Below are 24,939 nucleotides of genomic sequence, written 5' to 3'. Positions count from 1 at the left end.
GTGAAGATGGTAAATGTGATAGTAATTATTGTTCGTACCTTTCAGGTGGTGAAGCTAGCAAATGTTTTTGGCATACCATTGCCTCATATTCTGGGATTGATTTCAACATCCCCTTTCTCGCCTACCTTTTCCTCGAACCAAGCTGTAGAGTTTTTGTCAAGATAATTGGTACACCAGAAAAGCAACCAGCTACATAGACCTCAACCTTTGGCCACTCCAGGCCGATACACTATTTAGCGTTGAAAAGACTGCTTCTCAGTTTGATTGTGAAGATGGTAAATGTATCTTCAATATAAGTTCCCATAATTAAATAATTTAATATCTTTAAAGGGAAACTGTAACAAAAGATTATACTACTTGAAGAAAAATTGCTAGTACTCATGACCTCAAAGTAACATTGCCTAAATGACTATGCAAAATTAAAATAAAAATCCAGATCTGAAAAAAATTTGCTAAAAGGAGATTAGAAAGAATATATACTAGAATTTACCTGATACACCTGGTCCATTTTGTTGTTGACAATACTAGCCATCTCTTCAACCTCACTTACAAGTTGCCCTTGTAAGTGTCCTCTACTTACAAATGAGGGTCAGATTTGTTGGTACATTGCAGTCACCTATGGAAGTGAGAGAATACGGTTAGTATTTGTACTATATCTTGCACAAATTTTTAGTGGCGTAATAGATTTTCTTAAAATGCAGAACACTTAGCCAATGAAAGAGCCAACTCTGCTGCTTATGATAGCATTTTACAACACGTACATGAGCATGATGAGCATGTGATAGTAATTTCAATTTCTACTTTTCAGGTGGTGATTCATGGTTTAGTACTGCTGCTGCATCGACTGCTGATGTGGACAGAGTTGGGGTGTTGGCAAGTTAATGCTAGTAACCTTAAGAAAGAGCTCAGTCACTGCTTGACCTGTGATAGTAGAAGCAAAGCTCACCATTAAGGCCAAAGTTACAAATTTCTCTTAAAAACTGATTAGATAAATGTTGTGATCAAAGATGTTGGGAGTTCAACAATATGCGAGAAAATATATGTGTTTTCACTCTTGTTTTTGTTATTTTTCAGATTTAGGCCTTCTTTGTTTCCTACCAGCAATATATATGCCTGTATTCCAATATAGAATAATATGAGTTACTATGTAATTTTAACATTAAATTTTAGTACTAGTTACACAAATCTAATAAACAGGTCTACAGTAAATTTTAGTTCTATTATAGAACCTTAAATAGTTCTTCTATACTAATAACTAATACAATAAATCTAATAATGAGATTTTGGTTCTGTTATAGGACCTTAAATCCATACAAATATATAGTCCTTTAATTAACTAAAACATATATGCTTCTACTACTCTAGCATCACAAATTTTATATTTGGTTATAAAAGAAATTAGACATTATATTACTAACACATATATGATTCGACTATAGAATCAAAGCTGAACTTGAAAATACTAAAAATATTCTAATAAAGAATCAAAACTAAACAAATTAATAGTTTACATGAATCATCAAACATTCTATCACAGAATCAGAATCCAAGGAATTAGTAACATAGATTGATTGCAAAACCAAATGTATATAAGATTCTACTATACAGCCACTATCCCATATTATTTGGTTCTATTACAGAATATTATTTTTAATTTCAAAAACAGTCATGAAATAAACAATACAAATGTGATTCTATTCTAGAACCACAATTTTACACAAAAGTTAACAATAAATACATGCTTCTACTCCCAATTAGGACTTCACATGATTTGGTTCTATTATAGAACTTTGATTTCATATACAGAATTAGTCATCAAATAAACAATAAAAAATTATTCTACTCTAAAACCACAATTTTACACATAAATAAACAACAAACATGTGATTCAACTCAAAGCCACTACTTCACATCATTTGGTTCTGTTACAGAATCTTAAATCGCTAATCAGTACACATAAATTTAACAATTATTGTTATTTTGTGAGTATAATCAAATACAAGAACACATGGATGTGGAATCAGATATAAATCACAAATAAATCAAATCACGAGTCAAAACTGGAGAATAACCTATGTAATACACGCAAATCGGAAGTTTAAATCTCAGATTCGATGCTCAAATGCTCGATTACTGATCTCCGCTTTGATTCTTCATGTTTTCTCTCTAATCTCTGCTGTGATTATCTGGACACTCTCTCTCTCATCTGCGCAGATTGTACGGGCTCTCCCTCTATAGAATAGTTTCCTTTTTCCAATGTGTGTATCGTGTGTGTATTTTTTTTTTCTATTCGTAATAAAATCCCCAGCTGTTAGATTATATTGTTGTAATTAATGGTTGGATCCGAGGTCTCCATGATTCTCCACATAAGAAGGGTCTCCATAGAGTGAGACTCATATATATATATATATATATATATATATATATATATATATATATATATATATTTAAAATTGATTTTGGTTGTGCTTAGAATTCGAGACATGCTCAAAAAATCCAATTATTAACCAATTTTACGCCTACTATATAGATTAGTCCACTGACATTAGCTAAAAATTTACTAGAAAGCTGGATTTCGGAAGTAGTTGTTTTGAAACAATAATTTTCACCCGAAAAGTTGGATAAAAATTGTTAAATTTTAAAATAATTTTTGAGTGAAATCAGACTGGAATGTATTTCACTAGCAAAACTCATTAAAAATATTATTATTTTAAATTATAATTCACAATGGGCATAGATGAAAAAAATATCAAACATTCTTTGATTTTTCAAAGAATATTTTTCTACCGACATTTTCTTTAACAGTACCGTAACTTTGAACAGCACTCCACCTTTTCTAGAGAAACTGTCTACACCAGAGATACTATTTTTTAAAAATAATAATTCAAAATACTATTTTATTATATTAAATCAAGATATACAAATATCAAAAAATTACCAAATAATCAGATTTTCACCGCACTCACAGACTCTCAATTAGTTATATAAAACTTTTCATGAATAGTACTACTAAATTACTCCCTCCATCCCATTTTAAGTGTCCACTTTGCAATTTTCACACATATTAAGAAACAATTAATGTAATGTTTTTATCATCATCTTTCCACAACTAATCTGCTTAATTTTCATACATATTAATTACGTATCTCATTAATTATTGTGTATTGGACCTTCTCTCACTTCAAATTACACTATACATTCATAATGCTTCTAAATATATTTATGAGGGGTTGTTGGTTGTATTTAATACTATATTGGAAATAGTATAAATTTTACATGGGTTAAAGAGTATGACACATATTTTGGGAATTTTTTTTTTGACAAAGTGGACACTTAAAATGGGATGGAGGGAGTAACTTTTAGTACTCTCTCTATCCCAATGAATAATATATATTAGGATCGGACATTGAGACCAAAAAAATGTACTCCCGCCGTTTCAAATTAGATGTCCACTTTAAAAAAATCACACAGTTTAAGAAAAATGGATGTTCATAAATTAATTGCATTAAATGATCAAAATATGTGGAGTGAGATTGATATAGGAAATATAAATAAGAGATATGTGGAGTAGAATTGACTTTGGAAATATAATTTTTCATTGAAAGTTGAAGTGGACAAGTAATATGAAACAAAAATTTTTTTTAAAAGTGGACATGTAAATTGAAACGGAGGGAGTACAAAATAATTAAAGTTAGTTGAAAAGTAGATAAAGTGGTGGGATCCATTTATTTTAATAACAAATTAGAGATAGTTGAGGAAAGTACGGGGTGTAAACAGTGTTTTTATTATTATAGAATGGAGATAGTGAGAGAAAATAGTTGGTGTAATAATGTTTTATATTAGTATAAAAAATTACTATTTTTGAAATGTATAGAAATGATGGAACATCCCAAAAAGGAAATTGTATAGAAATGAGTAGGACGGAAAAAGTACTAAATTAACTTTTTCTATCCAAATAGACACTTCTTGATTAACCAAACCAAACCAAACATATCCAGTATATCCCGCTTAGAGTGGGGTCTGGGGAGGGTAAAATGTACGAAGACCACGCCCCTGCTGTAAAGAATAGGGAGGTTGTTTCCGTGCAGACCTCCGGCTAATGCAAGACAAAGTATGGTGTGATACACACACACACACACACACACACACACACACACACACATATGTATACATATATGTATATGTAAATTAGTACCTGAGCCTATGGTTGCGAACACATGGGACTCACCTTTACCGCGAATTCGTCTGTCAATGGAAGATTTGAACCTCTTCGTCAAAGTATATAGCCATAACACTCAAAAACATGTCCTCTGTCCATCAAATGATCTGAACCTTTCCTTAAAGCATAATGCCCGGACAATCAAAACCTCTGTAAGCCACAAGACCGAGTCTCAACTACTCTAATAAGCCGTCTCCAATCATTTCTATCTACTGTCATATCACCTGTGAGATTTAGGGCTCCCACATCCAAACTTAATTGATCAGCCCACGTCCGACAGAGCCGACATCTCTTTCTCTTACCCCCAAACCGATATATGTTCAACTCTTCTAATCGGGGCCGAGTTACATTCGTGTCGAACATGTCCATACCAACGTAAACGCCCCTCCCTTATTTTCTTAGAGATAGCCTCCACACCTAAAAAAGGCGTCAAAAAGTAACATTTGGTATATGATTTTTCATGGTGTTACCACACATCCAACGCAACACACGCATTTCTGCTGTCTCTAGCCTACGCTACTGGGCTTTTCTCAATGGCCAGCACTCAGGACCATATAGCAATGACGGTCTGATCGCTACTCGATAGAATTTACCTTTCAACTTATAAGGTAAACTTTTATCACACAACACACCAGTAGCAGCCCTTCATCGAAACCATCCTATCGAAATACGGTGCATCACATCCGCAGAAATATCACCATTACTTTTAGGGCTGTAAACGAACCGAGTCGAGTCGAGTTTTTGCGAGTCGAGTTCGAGTTTGAGTTTTTGCTAAACGAGTCGAGCTTGATCGATAAGGTAAACGATTATTTTTTGTTGTTCGAACTCGAGTTCGTTAAGAACCGAGTCGAGCTCGAGCTGGTCGCGAACAATTCGAGTCGAATCAAGTTCGAGTCGAGTCGAGCTGTTCGCGAAAATTTGATTTTTATTTGAAAAAAATAATTAGTGAAATAACTAGTACTTTCTTATTTTAATGATTTTACAAAAATATCACGAAACAAAAAATATATTTGATGTGAAATTTTAATAATCAACTAGTGAAATAACTAGTACTTTATATATGTGTGGTCCTGAAATAACTAGTGAAATAACGATCAAATTTTTTTGTTCGAACTCGAGCTCGGTAACGAACCGAATCGAACCGAGTCGAGCCGAGCTTGTTCGCGAACAGCTCGATTCGTTTACAGCCCTAATTACTTTGAATAATAGAACCCAAGTATTTAAATATATTAACTTGTGGTACACGAGCCTGCGCGATACATACAGATACATCCTCCTCATGAATCTCCTTGCTAAAATTGGCCTAAAGGTACTCAGTCTTAGAACGGCTCAAACGCAACCCATAACCCTCCAGTGATGTACACCACTTTTCTAGTTATACATTAACCTCATACAGAGACTCAGCTATTAATACAATATTATCAGCAAAAAGTATACACCAAGGCACAGGAGCGTGAATGTCACAGCCTCACAGGTAATCACATCCAAAACAACTATAAAAAGCAACGGGCTTAATACTAAACCTTGATGAAGTCCTACCTTTACTGGAAAATACTGAGTATCTCCAACGGGCGTCCTAACACAAGTCACCACCGCTGAATACATATCTTGTATGATTCGAATATGTATCGACGGCACCCCTCGCACTGCTAAACATCTCCAAAGAACGGCCTGTGGTACACTATCATAAGCCTTTTCAAGATCTATAAATACTATATGAAGATCCTTACGACGCTCTCGATATTTCTCCATAAGACAACGAATAAGATAAATCGCCTCAATTGTTGACCTCTTAGGCATAAAGCCAAATTGATTCACTGAAATGGTTAATATTCTTTGAACCCTACACTCAATAACTCGCTCCCAGAGTTTCATTGTATGACTAAACAACTTAATACCACGATAATTACTACAACTTTAAGCATCACCTTTATTCTTGTAGATGGGTACCACAACACTCAACCGCCACTCACTCGGCATCTTGGATGTTCGGAAGATCACATTAAAAAGAGTCGTCAACCATCTTGCACCCTATTCTGCCAAACACTTTCATACCTCAATCAGAATCTCGTCAAGCCCAACTGCCTTACCTTTCCCCATCATGCATAAAACTGCACGTACCTCTGCCACAGTAATATCTTGACCCATATCCACATCATTGTGAGGAACATGTACAATCTCGTTTTCGAATACAATCTCCCTTCCTCGTGCTGCGTTAAATAACTCAGAAAAATACCTACCTCATCTCGCTGTAATATCCCGATCATGAAGTAAAACACGATCACCATCATCCTTAATATAACAAACCGAACCGATATCTTGAGTCTTGACGTCTCTTATTATGTGCTTTAGCTAGCTCAAAAATTTCATTTACCCCCTCCTTAGTACTTAGACGCCTATACATGCCTTGATACGCCTTAGATTTTGTTCCCTAGACAGCCTGTTTAGCCATTCTTTTTGCAATTTTAAATAACTCCCTCTTTAAATGCCGATCGGGCTCTTCAGGACATGACATTAGTTCCAAAAAACACCCCTTCTATGATTACACTTTGGCTTGTACATCCTCATTCCACCACCAAGACTCTCTTTGAGCACGGACCTTTCTTGATGACACTCCCAACACCCTCTTTGCTACACTCCTAGTTGAGTTAGCCATATTTGTCCACATTTGGTCTACATCATCTACCAACCCAAAACAACCCTCAAGCATGTCTTTAAATTTTGCTATTTTCGATCCTGTCGAATTTCGCCAAAGAATTCTTGGTGTAGCAACGCTCAATCCCTCCACTAGCTGACTATCCAAAGATAAATCCATGGCTAAGAGACGATGTTCTGAAGCACAAGCTAACGGAAGTCCAAAAGTCAATCCAAATCTAACATCACCACACTCCAAATCCAATGCACATTAATTTGCTCTTAAATCAAAACTGAAAATTGAAAGTAATGAGCTATACAGCCTAGCAAGCAACTATCGATCCAACTAGTCGGGCCAAGTAACAAGTATACACATAAGATAAAACATACAGTTTTATACGATAACAATATGCGCAACAAATACTTTCAAAACACTTTCATATTCTTATTCGATACAATAATCATATAGTGAACAATAACTCAGAACTCATAATTTATACCACGATCACTACAACCTGGTGATAACGGTCCTTAATTTTCTGAAAACTGTCACTATAACCCGGTAACTCGGTCCTTATTCTTATTCTTATTTTCACAAACCATGGCATAAATCAGAGTTCCGAAATCATCGTCTACACCACACACATACAAGAACACAGATAAATTCAAAATATAACCACTTAGCCCAAATTTGTACAATCAAATATAAACATATAACACATAATTTTTAAAACACTAGAAAGACCAATCAGAAACTTACCTCGACACCGAAACCAATAATTAACATCATCTTAGATCATATAATCAATCCTTAGCAAGCAACCAAAATCATCTCCTCTAAAACTCCAAAACCCTTCATGAATCCAATCTGCCCAGATCAATTATCTGCTGTTTTGACCCCCTAAACGATGTTTTCTGGAAAAACTCAGAACACAAAAGTTGTAGAGCACGAAAAGATCTTTCCGAAAAGATATGTCTCATTAAAAACGGACTGCTAACGAATCAGGAATTAAATAAAACATCTGCTGCTTAGATTCAAAGCGAAAAACAGGGTCTGAATATGTTTTGTAATTTGAAGACAGTTCGAAACAGAATATGAGAAAACTTTGTGAACGAAAGTTGTAGAAAATTGGAAGATCTTTTCGAAACATCAAGAATCATCAAAATACGATAAGAATTGAATTTTCTAACAAATTTTACAAGAAAGCTGATTTTCGTGAATAAAGGCCTGCGAATTTTTGTAAGAAAAACGAAGAAAAGCTTGGGCGGCTCGCACAAGATTATAAAAGAATAACGGAACGCAATCGATATATAAAGAGTCTCCAAACCCTAATTCTATACCTACCCGTTATCCGAATACAAGTCTGATCGATATTATAGGCCCATTATTCTAATTCAATTTTAAATCCTAATCATAATCAAATTTTAAATCCCTTTTTTTATTATTAATCAATTAATATTATTCTAAAAAATTACGGGATATTACACCTCCACTCCTAAAAGTAATTAGATTGTCATCACGCTTGCGAATAAAGAGTTAACAATCACTAAATCATGTGTTGTCGCAAATTCCAAAAGTGTCGAACCATTGTCATTTCTAACACCATAGCCAAACTCGCCATGAATACCTTGATATCCATCCACTTTTGCACCAATGTGACCATTAAAATCACCACCAACAAATAGAAATTGGTCTTGAGGAATACTTCGAACCAAATCATCCAAACAACCCCAAAAAGTCATAAATTCAATATCCCCCAACCCAACCTGAGGTGCATATACACAAATCACCATCCCAATAACTGCCCCAACAACTAATCTAATATACATAATTCTATCACCATACCGTTTGATCTCCATCACTTTATCTTTAAGTTTGGTAGATTACAAGATACCAACACCATTACGGGAGTTAACTAAGCCTGAATACCACAATTTAAAGCCATTAGCCTCCTTGGTTTTTCCCCCTTTCCATCTAGTTTCTTGAATACAAGCCACATCGACTTTCTTTGTCCATAGGACATCGACCAATTCTAAAATTTGCCAGTTAAAGTACCAACATTCAAACTAGCCAATCTGATCTGATATCTTCCTAAAGAACCCCCTCCTAGAACCCGAGCACCCCTTACGCCCCTACGAACATGATCTCTTCGATGGTCCATGCAGATTGTATGATAATGATGTACAATGCAAAAGTAAGAAAAACAGGATCAAAATTAGATTTTTCTCACCGGAAGATGATAACCAGAAGAAGAAGAGAGAAATGCTTCTTTAGGGACCCAACCAGAGATTTTGTAAATATGTGTAATTACTGTAGTGTCTACGTGGAAACATACGGACACACTAAAGTAAATTTCATGACACAAACTATTGGAAATTGATACTTGATTGCAGGCCTCGACAAAAACATACAAGTGGACAAGAAATGAGAGTGACCGAAATGTATACGGCCTGTTGAGAGATACAAGTGCACAAGAAATGAGAGTGACCGAAATGTATACGGCCTGTTGAGAGTTATATGGCTCTCCCCATGTACATGTTCTTTCACTCTAAAGTATTCCAACCCTTTGCTTAGTCTTCCTTTCTTCTTTTTATAGAGCTCCTGACTTAGGCTTGGCCTTTGGGCTTTTATCTCCCAAGTGAGCTGAGGCCCAACATTAGTCCCCTTCCAAAGTAGTTCCAGATCTTTAGATGTGGATTAGATTATTTTGGAAAGCGTCTTTACCGCATGTGACTTTTGTTGCTTGACAAGTTTACTGTGGCGTGGAGGCGGTGAGCCATTTGTGTAAAGAGGTGCATGAGGTGGTGAGGTTGATGGTGGCCGTTGTGGCGAGGACTGCTGACTTGCATAAAAACTTGCACTGAAATTTGGAGGCGATGGAAGCAGTGAAGTTGAGGAGCAGGAAGCTACAGTGAAGGTTGATGAGATCCTTGCGTACAAAGAGTTTCTTTCCTCTCTAATTGTTTTCTACCAAACAATCGAAGCCAATCTGATGGTGATAATTGCTGAAAGAACATGATGGCTAAAAGAACAAACTGTCGAGTGAAGTAGAGCGGTTGTGAGCTTAGCTCGGAGAACAGTCTTTGGTGGTGATATCAATGTTGTCACTTCTAGCTTTCACCTTAATTTTCATCTAATAGGTAAATGAAAACATTGGATATGAGAGTACGCTGTCATGCACTCCGGATTCACATACAGTAATGTTGGTGGACTATTGCATACAGATAAGGAAGTTAATGTTGATGCCTTGATTCACATACTTGTTTGCCCGCGAAGCGGGCTTATCTCGGAGGTGATGTGTTTGGGTTGATGAAACCTTGGGGCGTGATACCTGAGACCCGTTGTAAGGCTTTGCCTGCCATTTAAAGGACGCTCGCTGAGCTTGTGAAGCGATGTAGTGAGGAGGCGTGATACCTGAGACCCGTTGTAGGGCTTTGCCTGCCATTTAAAGGACGCTCGCCGAGCTAGTGAAGGAATGTAGTGAGGAGGCGTGATACCTGAGACCCGTTGTAGGGCTTTGCCTACCATTTAAAGGACGTTCGCCGAGCTAGTGAAGGAATGTAGTGAGGAGGCGTGATACCTGAGATCCGATGTAGGTTTTTGCCCTGCCATTTAAAGGACGCTCGCCGAGCTAGACACTTTAAGAGCTGTTTTTGGTATTTAAGAACACTTCAAAAGCGTGATGCTTCAAGGGTGTGATGTTTCAAGAGCATGACGCTCCAATATTGGGACGCTCAGAGAGTAATTAAGAATACTTCAAAAATTGGATGCTCCTAGAGCAATTAAGATGCTTCATGAATTGGACGCTCAATGAGCAATTTCGAATGCTTCATGAATTGGACGCTCGAAGAGCAATTAAGGACGCACCAAGAGCTGTATTTAAGGACGCCTCATAAGCGAGACGCCTCATAATAAGCGAGACCCCTCACAGGCAAGGCGCCTCACAAACGGGGCAAAAATTGGACGCTCAATGAGCAATTGAGAATGCTTCATGAATTGGACGCTGAAAGAGCAATTAAGGATGCTCCAAGAGCTGATGGAGCAAAACGCCGAATTATGGAGTCATTTTAGGAATATGCCTTTTACTTTCAAGGATTCTCTGAGAGCTGTTGGAGCAAAGAGCCGAATTATGGAGTCATTTTAGGACTATGCCTTTTACTTTCAAGGATGCTCCAAGAGCTGATGGAGCGAAGAGGCAAAATATGAAGTCCTTTTGAGGCAATGCCTTTTACTTTCAAGGATGCTCCGAGAGTTGATGGAGCGAAGTGGCGAATTCTAGATTCATGTTTTTTTAGATTCCCATAGGGATGTATGTTTTTTTCCTTTGGATCCCGTTGGGATTCAAATTTTTGTATGCTCCAAGAGCTGATGGAGCGAAGAGGCGAAATATGGAGTCATTTTGAGGCAATGTCTTTTACTTTCAAGGATGCTCTGAGAGCTGATGGACCAAATAGGCGAATTCTAGATTCATGTTTTTTTTTTGGATTCCCATAGGGATGTATGCTTGTTTCCTTTAAATCCCCTTGGGATTCAAATTTTTGTATGCTCCAAGAGCTAATGCCATATGGAGTAAGATTGTTGAACCACTTGAAGGTTGTATTTGGTACTTTTGTAAAGGACTTCAGAGCTTCACTGGCTCCACGGCTCAGCGCTTCCTTCTTCGAGTAAGATACATGATATTTCACTGTGAGATTTAAGAAAGTTCTAGGAGCTAGCTTTAAGGAGGCTGATGAGCTGGTGATCCGATGAACTACGAGAAGCGATAGAGCATAGAGGCAAATCGTTGAACCACTTGAGGGCTATGCTAGATAATTTTCTGAAAATTTTAATACTATATCGGTTCCATGGTTCAGCGCCTCCTTTTTCAATCAGATCTGAGAACATCAGTTCTCTGCTCAAACCTGATTGTGGCTCCTCATTGAAGATTTCTTATGCCTTAACTCACACCTGGAGATTTCATTGCTGCTACAGGTATCATTCTCAGAATCTAACTTTGACTTGCTTTTTCTCCTTCTTTTCCGGTTGTAATAGATCGTCATTTTTGGAGCTTGACGGCGACGTCCACACACCGCATCTGAGCGTGTTGGATGCTGTTCGTCGTCAAACAACCTCCAAGGATCAAGTTCTCGTTGCCGACTCACCTCCGGCGACCGTATAATGCAAATCTCATGCGTTTTTGGCGCCGATCTGTTTTCAGATCTCAGAGCTTCATCTTAGGGCCACGTCTTCTTCCTCCTCCCGTAGGGTCTGAGAACGCCGGGACGGCGACAGATCCTTGCGGCGAGGCTTCGTCGAACAGCTTCTTAGGCTTTAAGCTGCTAGGTAGTTGGATTTCTGGCGAGTTGATGGTCTTCAATAGCTTTGTTCTGGGAGCGGATCTGGAGCTCCTTCTTCGTTCTCCTTCTTCTTCGGCCATGCTTTGGTCGGACTAGTGATTTTTTGTTGGAACACTCTAGAGTCCCCTCCCAACGCCAAATGTTGAGAGTTATATGGCTCTCCCCATATACATGTTCTTTCATTCTAAAGTATTCCAACCCTTTGCTTATTTTTCCTTTCTTCTATTTATAAAGCTCCTAATTTAAGTTTGGTCTTTGGGCTTTTATCCTCTAAGTGAGTTGAGGCCCACGGCCAAATCAAGATCGTTGCAGATTGTATGTGCAAATCTCTTGGACCAAAACTGTTTTCGCAGATTTTGCAATCATGCATGTACGTGGAAAAGCCTTCAATTTGATGACCAAACCACTGAAGTTTGAAGATCAAGATCAGGGATGGGCATTAATCCCGACCCGCCCGATCCCGACCCGATCCCCGCACCGAATATCGGGGATCGGGCCGGGTACGGTTTTTCACATTCCCCGGCCCGATCCCCGGCCCGATTTCCCTCGATTATCGGCCCGATCCCCGACCCGATTATTATATTATTATATATATATATATATATATTATAATTACTTATTAATATGTTTATATACCTCTTTAGGTGCAACTTTAGTCATAGATTTTCACATTACTTGTTTATTTATTACATATATTATAATTATATATTTAATATAATTAAATTTATTGAATTAAACTTTAATATTTAATTCTATTAATATAAGTCTTAAAATTAAAAATGCCATAATTAAATCATTGAAGATAACTCAAAATAATGGGATATTAATAAGACAGATTTAAAACTAATCCTAATTATGAATTTAAGTATTTAATTAAAAGTTTTAGTTTAAATTAAAAATCCCCGAATCACCCGCGGGTATCCCCGAATCCTGATCGGGCCGGGGATGGGGATCGAAAAATAATCCTCAATGGGGATCGGGCCAGGGATGGGGATTGGGTTTAGATTCGGGGATCGGGGCCGGTTATAGCGATCCCCGACCCGAAGTGACATGATGCCCATCCCTAATCAAGATGTATGAACATGTATAAATAATTAATGAGTAATTTCACACTTTTAACTAATATAATTTCTTCTTAGACACTTCTTGATTGATAGTGCTAAATTAAGCTTATATATTCATATAGATAAGATCAAAAAAAAATTAACTAACTTTTTTAAAATTGACTTTTTAAGTCCAAATCACTATTTTATTTTCAATCACTAATAATTCATGTGATCAAACCTCTTATATGCCCCACCCGCTAAATTTTTCTCAAAACTTTGACTTACTTCCAAACAGGCCTGTATATAGTGCAGGAAGCAGAGGAAACTTTCTGTTACGAAATTGGTTTCCTCCCAGTTTAAGATTATGTAAAATTAAGAACACTACAATTAATGACATCAATTTAACATATATAAGGACAAATACTACATGGTGACCCTCTCAAAATAAAACAAGAGGGGAGGGAGGATTCTAACAATTCTTTAATAAAAATGTTAAAAGATATACAAGTAAAATGTATAATTGATATATGATAACTACTTGTATTGATTGTACAGGATCTTAACATAAAATACAGATTCTAGAAAGAATCGAAGAACCAAAAAAAGGAACCAGTTCAATTACAAAAAGGCTTGCAGCAGTAAAAAGCACTGTCATTCTAATTTGAATTATCTAATGTCTCGGAACATCTTTTTTAGTGATAAGTGCAAGCTGACCTACGCACTATGACTACTATTTGTAGTGACTTTTGAATCACATATACATTCTGGGTATGGATTTTGGTAGAAGGGTTCTTCAAACCTTAACCTTGCTCGGCCTTTGAGTCCTGGAGGAGGGCCGCCTCTTTTTCTGGGAGCACCACGCCTGGAATTGTTATTTGTTAAAAAAACATTTACAGTTGGTAAAATTGTGGTCTTTTCTTTTTAATTTTTTTTTTTTACAAAAGTGATCTATCCTGCATTTTTAATTGCCCCGGGGGGAGGGGGGGGGGGGGGGGGGGGGGGTTGGTTTATGAGAATAAGTTACAAAACAGAAAATTACGAGACTGCGTGATGACAAAGAACAACAGGGACTGCATATATCTAGTTATTGTTATGTAAAGTTTAACGAGTTTAGTTTTAATGTTTGATTATGATGTGTGATTGTAAATCCAGATCAATTATCAAGTCACAAATTACGAGACTACGTGATGACAAAGAACAACAGGGACTGCATATATCTAGTTATAGTTATGTAAAGTTTAACGAGTTTAGTTTTAATGTTTGATTATGATGTGTAATTGTAAATCCATATCAATTATCAAGTCACAAATTTGTGTGTTATGGGAAGCTACTACAATAGACTTTTCAGATTCCAAAACTAACTAGAACTTCACAGATTTTTATTTCCCGTGAGTACAGTTATGACTTTAGTACAAGCTACAGCAGAAACACCCAAATCTACCAATAGTAAGCAAATTACCTGTTTTTGTGCAGCTTAATTATAAGGCGCGACAACGATGAGCTTTCATTAAGCAGTCCACTATCCATTTTATCAAATATGTCAACCAGACCTTTCCTGCAAATTATGCATCCCGAAGCAAATCAGATTCAATACAGGTCTTACTTGTAATCATTTTACAGATGAAGAATCCAATCAAATAAACTGCAGCATGATTATAGGAGGAAAGATCTTTTGTTTTATTTCCAGAGGCTTGGCCACTATGATAGCACACTTCGCACTACTCTATGCATTGGAAATGAACAAGAGTGTTTTTCTGTTGATACAGGACTTTAAAATGGAAGTGATGCTAACCATTTTTTTTACACACAATGAGTAGAGAAAAATAATATCGTGTAACATTGATAAGATATTTATAGTAAAAGAGTAACATATAATACATACCTGTCAGGGGTAATTGTTGTTCGGTGGCCTAGAAACCTGCGATGCCCCTCAACAGTTCTTGCCATGTTACCTGAATGCGATGGAATGAATACGTCACTCTCTACTGATATTATATAATCAAGAGCTGCAGTTTGAGATGCATGATTGGTTAATTCTTTCAGCTCTTCCTCAGTAGCAATTGTTTCCTGCCATCAATTTATGCTTAACTCAATTACCTATTTAAATTTAGGAAGATAATAGTATTTTCACATAAAGAAATACAAGCAAAAGAAAGTAACATTCAGCAGACCTTGAAAACAACATTCGGAAAGCGAGATGTAAGCTCTTTAAGGTGAGTGCTTCCACCATAAATCTCCCCAGCCGCAATGTATATTAGTGTCGATGAAGTATAACCAAGACCTTGAAGAAATATGCCAACCTCTTTAGGAGTTAGTGGACAAAACCCTCCAATTCTTTGCTCTGTTGAATTTATCTTCTTCATCTTCCAATGGTTGGTGTTTTCCCTATAAATTTATGCTAAAAATGTTACATGTATCCACAGACTTTTAAGGGATTTGTGAAATTTATCACTATGTTAAACAAGGAACTAAGAATATATAGAATATTTTATATAATATCCATATATAATTTATAGCCGATCATGCGTCAACAAACCAATATTTAGCTCAAGCTTCACATTGTATTTCCACATTAAACAATATTGAAAATTGCTTTAACTCGAATCCTCTACGAAAATTTTAGCAGGAAGATTATAAATCACATATGGGTATCTATGACTATATACAAATTACGAAAATTAAAGTTGAGTGTCGGTCTTAAAAAAATTCACCTCATCACTCTCAGCTCTTCGGATTCAGCATCAGTAAGACCATAGGTACACCCAGTAAAAGATAACATGTCTTTCTCATATCTGAGGTGAAGAGCAATATATCTTTCCGCACGCAATCTCAGCCGCTCCACTAGCTTCTGTGGTGTCACCGTCATGTATGCTCAGAACCTAATTTAACAGGAATCCCCATAGGAGACCTCTTAAAAGTATCCTTTTAACTATCACACATGATCTTAAACATATAAAGTATCTCTAATATTCTCATGTTTAAAATTCCAACTTGTATCAAAGATTGTCATGCATGCTACAAAATCTGATATCTTAAAAAAAACTACTTGCAAATTATTTACACTGTAAGCCATCAATGATCAAACTAAAAAATACTACTTGCCCTGACCAGAAAATATACAGCCAAAAGAATATGGGATTGTAGCTTGTGTTAATAATTATATGATGCACGGCTGTACGACCATGCCTTCAAGCCTTGAACCAGGTGCAGTCATAGCATGTGGCATGTACCTTGGCCTTTATGGCGCAAGGCACGCAAGGCATAATATGCATGAGATGAGATGTAGTAAATCAATGTGATCCCACTGTGAATATTTATTTTAAATCTCAACTACTCCGGTATGTAGTATTTATTCTCTTCTTTGTCGTAGTATTGCTCTCTCCCCTTCTGCTGCCCTGCTCTTCTTCACTTTTCTTCTTGAATCTATTGCTACTTATGTTTCTTTTTACCTCTTTTCATCCCCATCTGCTACTGCTGCTTTTCATTAATTTCATTTCTTTCTGGCGACCTTACATTTACTACCATTTTTTATATAGACACACACATACCCACTGTTTGGCAACAGCTTATAGTGTAAAGCAGTAGGAGTATGTAGGCATATGTGATTATGGGGGACAAGGACTCGTACTTGATGGGACTAATCTTTCCATTTCACATATTATGCATATAATGTCCTCAAATGATGAAATCACTTCATTTGGGCTCGTGCCTCGCCTTGTGGCCCATGCCTAAGCTTCGAAAGAGACTTCTGCACCTTGGTGCACCTCATATGTTAAATGAGACTCGATAAAGGGATGCAAATTCAGTAGGGTAAGCCAAAAGTCTAACCTTCCCTAGATTCTCTATAGGAGGTGTGAAGCGAAGAGCATGATAAAGCGACCTACATCTCAACCTCTGGATATCAAGGGGAAGATCATTGTTGGCAAGGCGAGCATCTGACTTCGGAACATGTACTACCTGCACGTATCAGAAATTACATGTCAAACTCAATATTGAACTTGAACGAACAATGAGCTACAATTGTATAACTACTAAATGGTTGAATTTTGTAAAATAAAGAAATATAAGCATGCCGTAAGGGCACTTGGCTGCAATGTAAAAGCTGGAAAAAAAAAACTGTATCCATTGCGAATAGCTTAGAAGACCCGGATTGATTCACCTGTAGCATTTGGATTTTAAATTACACTAAGAAACATATAACTTTTCTCCTTTAGTTAAACACAAATACTTTTCCACTCAACAAGTCGGCTTATATTAATCATGTATCTATATTCTTTATGGTAGTAAGATATTAATCATTTATCTATATTCTTTATGGTGATACAGTTATTTTCCACCTGTAAGATGTCAGTTTACATGTTTCCCTTTTAAATGGATAGCAAGCAGGAACATGCCTGGTGGTCCTTCCATATTTGTTTCATCTCCTCAAAGTATCCCATTCCAGACCAGGAGGTGAAGTGCTTTCTGGCATGAGGGAGAGATACAAGTTCCCCAGGTAGCTCTCTGATAATCCGAATATCTCCTTGTAAGCTTCTAATGAAGTGTGGCTCGTCAAATACATCAGAAAATTTACTGCAACAGAGAGGAGAGTGTAAGTGGCGCAGACAATTGGTGGACAACAATATATGTTGCATAACAGAAATTTGATGCAAGTACTGTATACTGCATCATAAGCAACAAAAGTAATTCACTTATTTGGTACCACACATTATTATATTTTAAAAGAATGATCTATTATAACAAAGTCAGTGAAATTGTTTCCGAATCACAAATTGAGAAATTCAGATGATAAAAAAAAATGTAATAAGAGTACTTACACGGTTAGAAAACAATAATTATTGGCTAAATTTGATTAATTTTGTACCAGACAAGAGTGCATATATTCTGAAACAAAGGGTGGGAGTATAAACATATTACTGGGGCAAGATAAACCACCTTTTGTCCTGCCAAAATGAGCGCTTATCCAGCTGTGGAATTACTAAGGTTGCATTCATAATGTGTGCAATAGCCACCATATCGGATATCTGTGAGTGAAACGAAGTTTTAAGATATAGATTGGTAAAATTATATGAAAATCTTATTATTCATATTAATAGAGCATATAACCACTGGCTAGTTTGCTTAAATGAGCATTGACATATCCACATAATACTTTGTTTAGTTAAAAAAGGAATATAGTATCCAAGAAATATACTGGTTTATTAAGTAACAATATCTGGTACCATAACTTACGGTACGTGAGTATGTATGTGCAAAACATAAAGTACCTATATTATTCTGTGGTATTTTAGTCTCTCTTGGGGTTTAACTAAAATCATCATTCTATTATCTTGGACAATGGACCATTGCACTTAGAACCCTGTATTTAGATAGACTAACCTTGTATTAAATTGTGTTTCCTTGATGTGATTTTACGCATATAATAAACTATCATGTTCTTTTATGAACTTAAACAAGAAATTGATCCCTAAGTAAGAACAACAAGAAAGGAAAGTGTATCTCTAATCCTGTAAGAGAAAAAATTTAGCGACCAAAAGTCCCAAGCCCTCCCATAACTTCATTATTTCGTTACCAACGAAACAATATAGAATTCTTATCTAATTTTTTTTTTAATAATAATATATTAATACAAATCATGAGATTGGAGAGGACTAGGCAGCGGATTAAAGTACTGCTAAACTAAACTAGTAGTTCATCTTTTGATGCAACATACAAGAAACAAAGGATGGAAAGCAACACGAATGATTGAGTATTTTCTTCTCATCCGAAAATAGACAAAACAAGAACACAATACTCTTTACTCTAAAACTGGCACAGTTGTGGACCAGAGTCACCACAGACAACCTGATGAAAAGAAGCTTTGTCGAGATGTCCATATGGTGGGGCTTTAATAATGTGTATCTTTTCCATGTGGCCATGTAAGATCTATCTATGGTAGTAGATTATGACATGCAATATATAGTAGACTCCTATTATCAGGAAACAATCCGAAAGAAAAATGTTCTCAATCATATATGTTCTATATCATTCAAACCATATGCTAAGAACTTGCTACACTTAATTGGTATAATAAAACGGTTTGTCTAGTGTGTGCCCATGCGCACATACATGCTAAGCACTAAATTCTATGCATTTAGCTCAGTTTGATTGGTATAGTTTTTGTATATGCAGGGGGTCCACCATTATTAAGAAGTAGGAGCCAATCAAAATCAGCTAAACTTATAGAATTTAGTTCTTTGCATGTGTCCATGGGCAGTGGGCACACACTAGAAAAACCGATGATAAAAACATGCTACAGCTTTACATGCGAAATTCTAAAGAAATGTCTTATAGTTTCCGATACAAACAGAGATTCTATCACAAACGGGATGAGCATACATAATACAACATACAGGAATGGAATAGAATACTTGGTTACTTACACCAGTTCGCATTTGATTCAGTCCTCCATTACTTCTTACAGTTATATAATGATCCGATCCTAGTGCCGCTGAACTTGGAAAATGGACATTGTCAACAAAAATTATGAGCTCTATAAGAAGTAACGGGCTGGAGTTCTAGAGTTAATAAAATAGAATATTACCGATATAGGATCATCTAAGAAAAACTGACAAAAATGAAAATTATCGTCCATTTAGGGATGTTTTCATGTTCAATTAGTGCTCTCACATGTTCTTTGAGTATGCACTATTGAGTCTTAGCTTTCAGTTACATAACATAAAACAAATACTACAGATGAGAAGATTGAACCTTTATATTTTGCAGTTGGTTCGACGCATTGATGTAAACCATAGCTCGAGAGAGCTCCCTGGACTTGTTCATCTGACAGCTGTAACATTTTTATCAGGTAAAATGTCTAATATATCTTTTTCCAGTACAACTAATAGTTTGACTTAGCACTTCTACTCTGCAGAGTGACTATTACATCACTTGGCACAACAGATATTTGTACATGAAAAATCGATATTATAAAAAATCATGAGAAATGAATGCATGGAGTCTTTTGTTTATATTAAAGCATTTTGCATCCTGCTGAAATATTAACATCATCCTATAGAAGTGAGACCCTAGCTGGATTGATACTTAAATTTCAGGAGACACTCCATTTCTGTTGTGTTTGGTTGGGGTGAATGAATATGGAAGGAACGGAATGAAATTTGAACTATGTTATGGACAAATGTTTAAAATTTCATTCCTTCCTCCATTCCATTCCTTACACCTACTAGAAATCACACCTCCAATTTGAGAAAGAATGCTCCATTCCTTCCTATACTCATTTTCTTCTCAAATTTTATCATCACAATTTTACACTAACTCAATTTTTTTTTCAAAACTTTTCTCCTACCTCTACCATTTTCATGTATTTTTAGTCATTTCATTCCATTCTCCCCAACCAAACACAACATTAGTACGCACTGCATGGATTAATAAATTATCAACATCTGATTTTTTGTCTTAACAGAACAATAGCTTAAATCTCATCACAATGACTAGTTCCTATTCCCAAACTAACTTAAGAATACGGATATATCTGAAAATTTCAAATACTAGCAGAAAATTAAACACTCTAATAAGTGGCTATTCAAGCTCCATGGTAGCTACTTGGGGAGGTAAGCATAACCTATAAAGAATGTATGTATCTCTCTTAGTATACATAAATTTGCTTGATCACTTATTCAAGTATATTTTTTCGGAAGACAAAACACCTACTTAAACAAAGCAATCGGCATAGTGAATTGACATATAATCAAGTCCAACCTATTCAACAACAACCCAATATCACATCTTACAAACACATACACGCCACTTGTCGAACACAATCACAAACCTAAGCAATGTAACAAAACAAAGAAACACCCTAATTCCCCTATTTTTCATCTTACATCAACTACAAATGACTAAAACCATAACAAACACAAACCCAGTTGTTAAAATCACACATAAACGCTTATGCAAACATATAAGACCTGGTGGGATTGAGACGAAAAGGGCTTGTGCTGATCATCAATGTCTAAGATATCTTTACTGTAGTAAATAAAAATGAAAATAGAGAGAGCAAATAGGGCGATTATGTAAAGCGTGATTGTGTATGGAGATGGTTTCCTATGGAAATGTCTGGTGGATTTCAAGTGTAATGAAGATGCGGAGCTTCTGCTCGTCGCCGACAACATCTTTCAGCTGTACATTACTTCCAGATCTCGCGTTGTGTTCTTATTCGTTCTTAACCGCCGAGAACCGGGTGTTAAAACTTCTGTTTTGTGAATATTTTAAATTTATTGTTTATTTTATTATATATCATAAATGTCGAAATTGATAAATTATTTCTTTATGATTATGTTAATTAGTATAAAGTATAAATATATTTTATTATTTTTATTAAATTCAAAAAAAATATTATATTTATCTAAATTTTAATTTACTAGAAGATATATTTTTATATTAAATTAGAAAATAGAGATAAACTGATACTTTATACTCCGTCCGTCCTAATCAATTGTATACGTTTCTTTATCACCACTCGACACACATTTAAAGGTTCTTATAATAATACATAGTTCTATAATTTTTTTAAAAATTTTTTGTTCTCTGTATAAAAATATAAATGTTACTCTCTCTGTCCCTCTCATTTCTTTACGATTTTTTCATACTGCTCGACACTCATTTTAAGGCGCATATAAAACATAGTTTTATAACTTATTTTTGAAATTTTTCTTTTTTGTATAAAAATTTAAACATCAAATTTTTATTCCAAAAGAAAAAAATTCAAAATAATTTATTGAACTACGTTTTACGAGAAAATTAGAATGCGTGCCAAGCCCCCGTCCCCCAATGTAAACAAATGAGTAGAACAGAAGGACTATATTTTTATAGAGGAAAAAAATTTCTTAAACATGAGTTATAGAACTATATTTTATTAAAGTATTAAATCTGTGCCGCGTCCCGTCCCCAAATGTATACTATTGGGTGGGAGTTGGGACGGTGGAAGTATAGATGATAACTAGTGTCTTTAATTACTAATTCACCTAACTACTTATTTATCATACATATTTTATATTTTTGAAAATTAGTTACCGAAACATATTTCTAAAAATATTTAAAATGCGGGTATTGTTACACCATCATTAATTATTTAAATTTATTGATAATCTTGAATAAAATATGATCTATGAATATATATATGTTAAGAGATAAGCGGTCCTCTTAAAATTATTATTATTACAAGAGAATGTTAATACGGTTAAATTCGTTCTTTGCATTTATTAGTTTATATTTAATATCGAGAGAAATTTTATTGCATAGGATGTAATGAAAGGAGGAAATATTTATTTTGAATATTTTAATCATCTTTTTTGCTATGTATTTTTAACTTTCAAGTAAATCTAAAGGATAATATCACCGTCCAGACTGCATAAAACAAAGTCGAAATGCAATAAGAACAAACCCGAAATTCATTAATTCATGTCATTGAAAATTGCCTATAACAATATTGCTCAAGCTGGGAGAATAATGAACCCCTTAATTTATAAGAATTCAGTGTATTATTAGTTATTTATAACCTCTCCAAGAATCAGTGGGTAAGGGCTGAAAGGCGCTTAGATTGTTGAGCAATAACAGCCACAGTGGAAGGACTCTGATCCAACATAACCTCATAGCCATCACCCCAACCCTCCATTCCCTTGGCCATCACTTGCCAAAACGCAGCTCCACCTGCTGCTCCACCTGATATTGCAGACTTGTACACTGCATCATAGATGTTCCCCAGGTACGCGTCTCGTGCTGCAACGCTGTAGCCTGATGTTCGTGATGATTTCCCGAATTCAGTCACCATGATTGGCTTCTTTAGCACTTTTTCCGAGTCTTCAATATGTGCTGCTACCCATTTGTTCACGAAATCAGCTTGTCCCTGCTCATTGGCTCCTGGCACCCTGATCACACATTTTAGTTTCATAAATGTTAAATTGTTAGTAATATTTATTGGTTCTGGTTCTGGTTCGTGCAATAATTAGTTAATGAATGTACCATTGATCGGGGTAGAGATGGATGGTGGAGAAATCGACTTCAGGGATCTGATTGTTGGAGATAAAATCTGTGCCAACTTCGTAACCAGGATTGAATACCTTCTTTTCGGGCATGGACTCACCGTAGAACCCTTCAAGGCCAATTTCAAGAAGATGGTTTTTGTCTATTGATTTCACATGCCTTGCCATTTCAACGATCCAGTCCTGCAGCATTGACATATATAATAAGATTCATACTAATTATGAACATAACATAAATAGTTGCAGACAAGAATATTATACATACCTGCAAAACTTTGCCAGACAGATCAGACTGGACGCGAGGTTCATTCATCAGCTCCCATGCAAAAATGGTCGGATCGTCTTTGTAGGCTACCCCGGTAATTGTGTTTACCCTTGTCAGCACAGCCTACAAATTAAAAATGGTCACAAAACAGAGCAAAAAGAAGACCTGTTGCACACACAAAGTAACTGAATATGGCATGCTGCAGCCATGCACTCGTCGTTTGTGTACGGATTTAAAATTCTTCAACAGGCATAACTAACCACTTTCGATATGGAAAGCATATATGCAAAATGATTCCAAGCAGTTGAAATTTTTATACTTAACAAATACCTTAATATGATTTTTGAAGAATTCTCTAGTCACCGGGCTGCTAAAAAAGTCATCGTCGTTCATGTAATGGCCTTGATCCCTCGCCCATTGAACATACTGTTTTCGTCCTCCATAACCGTCCCAGTTATTCACCAAGCTCAGCATCAAATAAATCCCATTCTTCTTAGCTTCTGCTACCACAAAATCCAAACCCTGAACAAAAATCAACCAAATTATACTTTCCAACAGCAAAATAAAAATGACCATGTTAACACACTAATTAAACTGTCTTTCTAGCCTTGTACCTTGAACATGTCCTCATTGTAGACACCAGGAGAGGACTGCAACGACCTGTAACCTCCGTCGCTAAACGCCCAAGTCCTTGCCACATTCATGCCATGCATCGACGCTTGCTGGAGAGTCGTACTCACCATCCCTATCGTGGAAGGATCCGACGCCTGATACATCAACCAGTAGGCATTAAATCCATTCAGATAAAATGGCTTTCCATTAAGCACGAAATGAGTTCGGCTCGTTTTAATGAAGCCTTTTCCATTAATGTTCTTCCCACTTCTACCTTCGACTCCTCTGGTTTCGAAACCAGAGAAGATAACAACAAGTGCAAATAAAACAGCAGTGTTGAACAACCTATTTCTCGTCATTGTTACTAAAGCTCTTGATAGCCAAGATATGATGAGATGAATTTACATCACATTGCTCCAGCTTATATAGTGTTCTTGGAGGACCATAGTGACCATGCATTCTATCCAAACATGAAATAACTGCAATCTTTATGTGCATTGTTTCGTGCAGTTTAGAAGAACCTAAATGTTCTTCTTTCGTGCAAAAGAGGTGAATAGTAGCCACTTGCACTAAAAGTGTAACCAACTATTTGTGAATATGGGAAGTTTAAAAAAGTATGGGAACTTCTCCTTAGTGTATAACTGTAACTGCAAACATGAAAGGTGACGATCTATGTATCGAATTGGAGGCAAATTTTGAAACAGTTTCATCAAATTGTTGATCATTATCATTGCGAAAGAGAGTACATCTTTTGATTTGAATAGAGATATGTTTAAAGTTTCACGT

At 36.0% G+C, this 24,939-nt stretch overlaps 2 protein-coding genes across 2 annotated transcripts; both read right to left on the bottom strand.

Annotated features, from left to right (window-relative positions):
* Positions 1-13,738: 13,738 nt before the first annotated feature.
* On the bottom strand, positions 13,739-21,468 carry LOC108204862 (O-fucosyltransferase 38). The gene is made up of 11 exons (XM_064092624.1): positions 21,204-21,468; positions 19,987-20,065; positions 19,659-19,726; positions 18,172-18,260; positions 17,627-17,808; positions 17,065-17,189; positions 15,948-16,084; positions 15,408-15,621; positions 15,119-15,303; positions 14,696-14,791; positions 13,739-14,098 (listed from the first exon to the last, which is right to left on the bottom strand). The coding sequence occupies exons 1-11, from the start codon at positions 21,405-21,407 to the stop codon at positions 13,951-13,953; spliced, it is 1,527 nt and encodes a 508-aa protein (XP_063948694.1). The 5' UTR covers positions 21,408-21,468; the 3' UTR covers positions 13,739-13,950.
* A 1,194-nt stretch (positions 21,469-22,662) lies between these two features.
* LOC108204863 (putative mannan endo-1,4-beta-mannosidase 9) lies at positions 22,663-24,615 on the bottom strand. The gene is made up of 5 exons (XM_017374510.2): positions 24,156-24,615; positions 23,872-24,063; positions 23,542-23,664; positions 23,257-23,459; positions 22,663-23,162 (listed from the first exon to the last, which is right to left on the bottom strand). Exons 1-5 carry the CDS (start codon positions 24,510-24,512, stop codon positions 22,805-22,807), a joined length of 1,233 nt encoding a protein of 410 aa, XP_017229999.1. The 5' UTR covers positions 24,513-24,615; the 3' UTR covers positions 22,663-22,804.
* Positions 24,616-24,939: the final 324 nt, after the last annotated feature.

Source organism: Daucus carota, chromosome 1, assembly GCF_001625215.2.
Source record: "Daucus carota subsp. sativus chromosome 1, DH1 v3.0, whole genome shotgun sequence".
NCBI lineage: Eukaryota > Viridiplantae > Streptophyta > Magnoliopsida > Apiales > Apiaceae > Daucus > Daucus carota.
Note: the sequence above shows the minus strand (reverse complement) of the source record. Positions and strands in the feature narration are given on the sequence as shown.

Coding starts and splice junctions, on each gene's coding strand:
- LOC108204862 (XM_064092624.1), bottom strand. CDS start 21,407: ATGTTGTCGGCGACGAGCAGAAGCTCCGCATCTTCATTACACTTGAAA. Junction 20,066..21,203: donor TTTCGTCTCAATCCCACCAG/GTCTTATATGTT, acceptor AAAATGTTACAG/CTGTCAGATGAACAAGTCCA. Junction 18,261..19,658: donor TGAATCAAATGCGAACTGGT/GTAAGTAACCAA, acceptor TTTCACTCACAG/ATATCCGATATGGTGGCTAT.
- LOC108204863 (XM_017374510.2), bottom strand. CDS start 24,512: ATGACGAGAAATAGGTTGTTCAACACTGCTGTTTTATTTGCACTTGTT. Junction 24,064..24,155: donor ACAATGAGGACATGTTCAAG/GTACAAGGCTAG, acceptor ATTTTTGTTCAG/GGTTTGGATTTTGTGGTAGC. Junction 23,460..23,541: donor TGTCTGGCAAAGTTTTGCAG/GTATGTATAATA, acceptor TCAATGCTGCAG/GACTGGATCGTTGAAATGGC.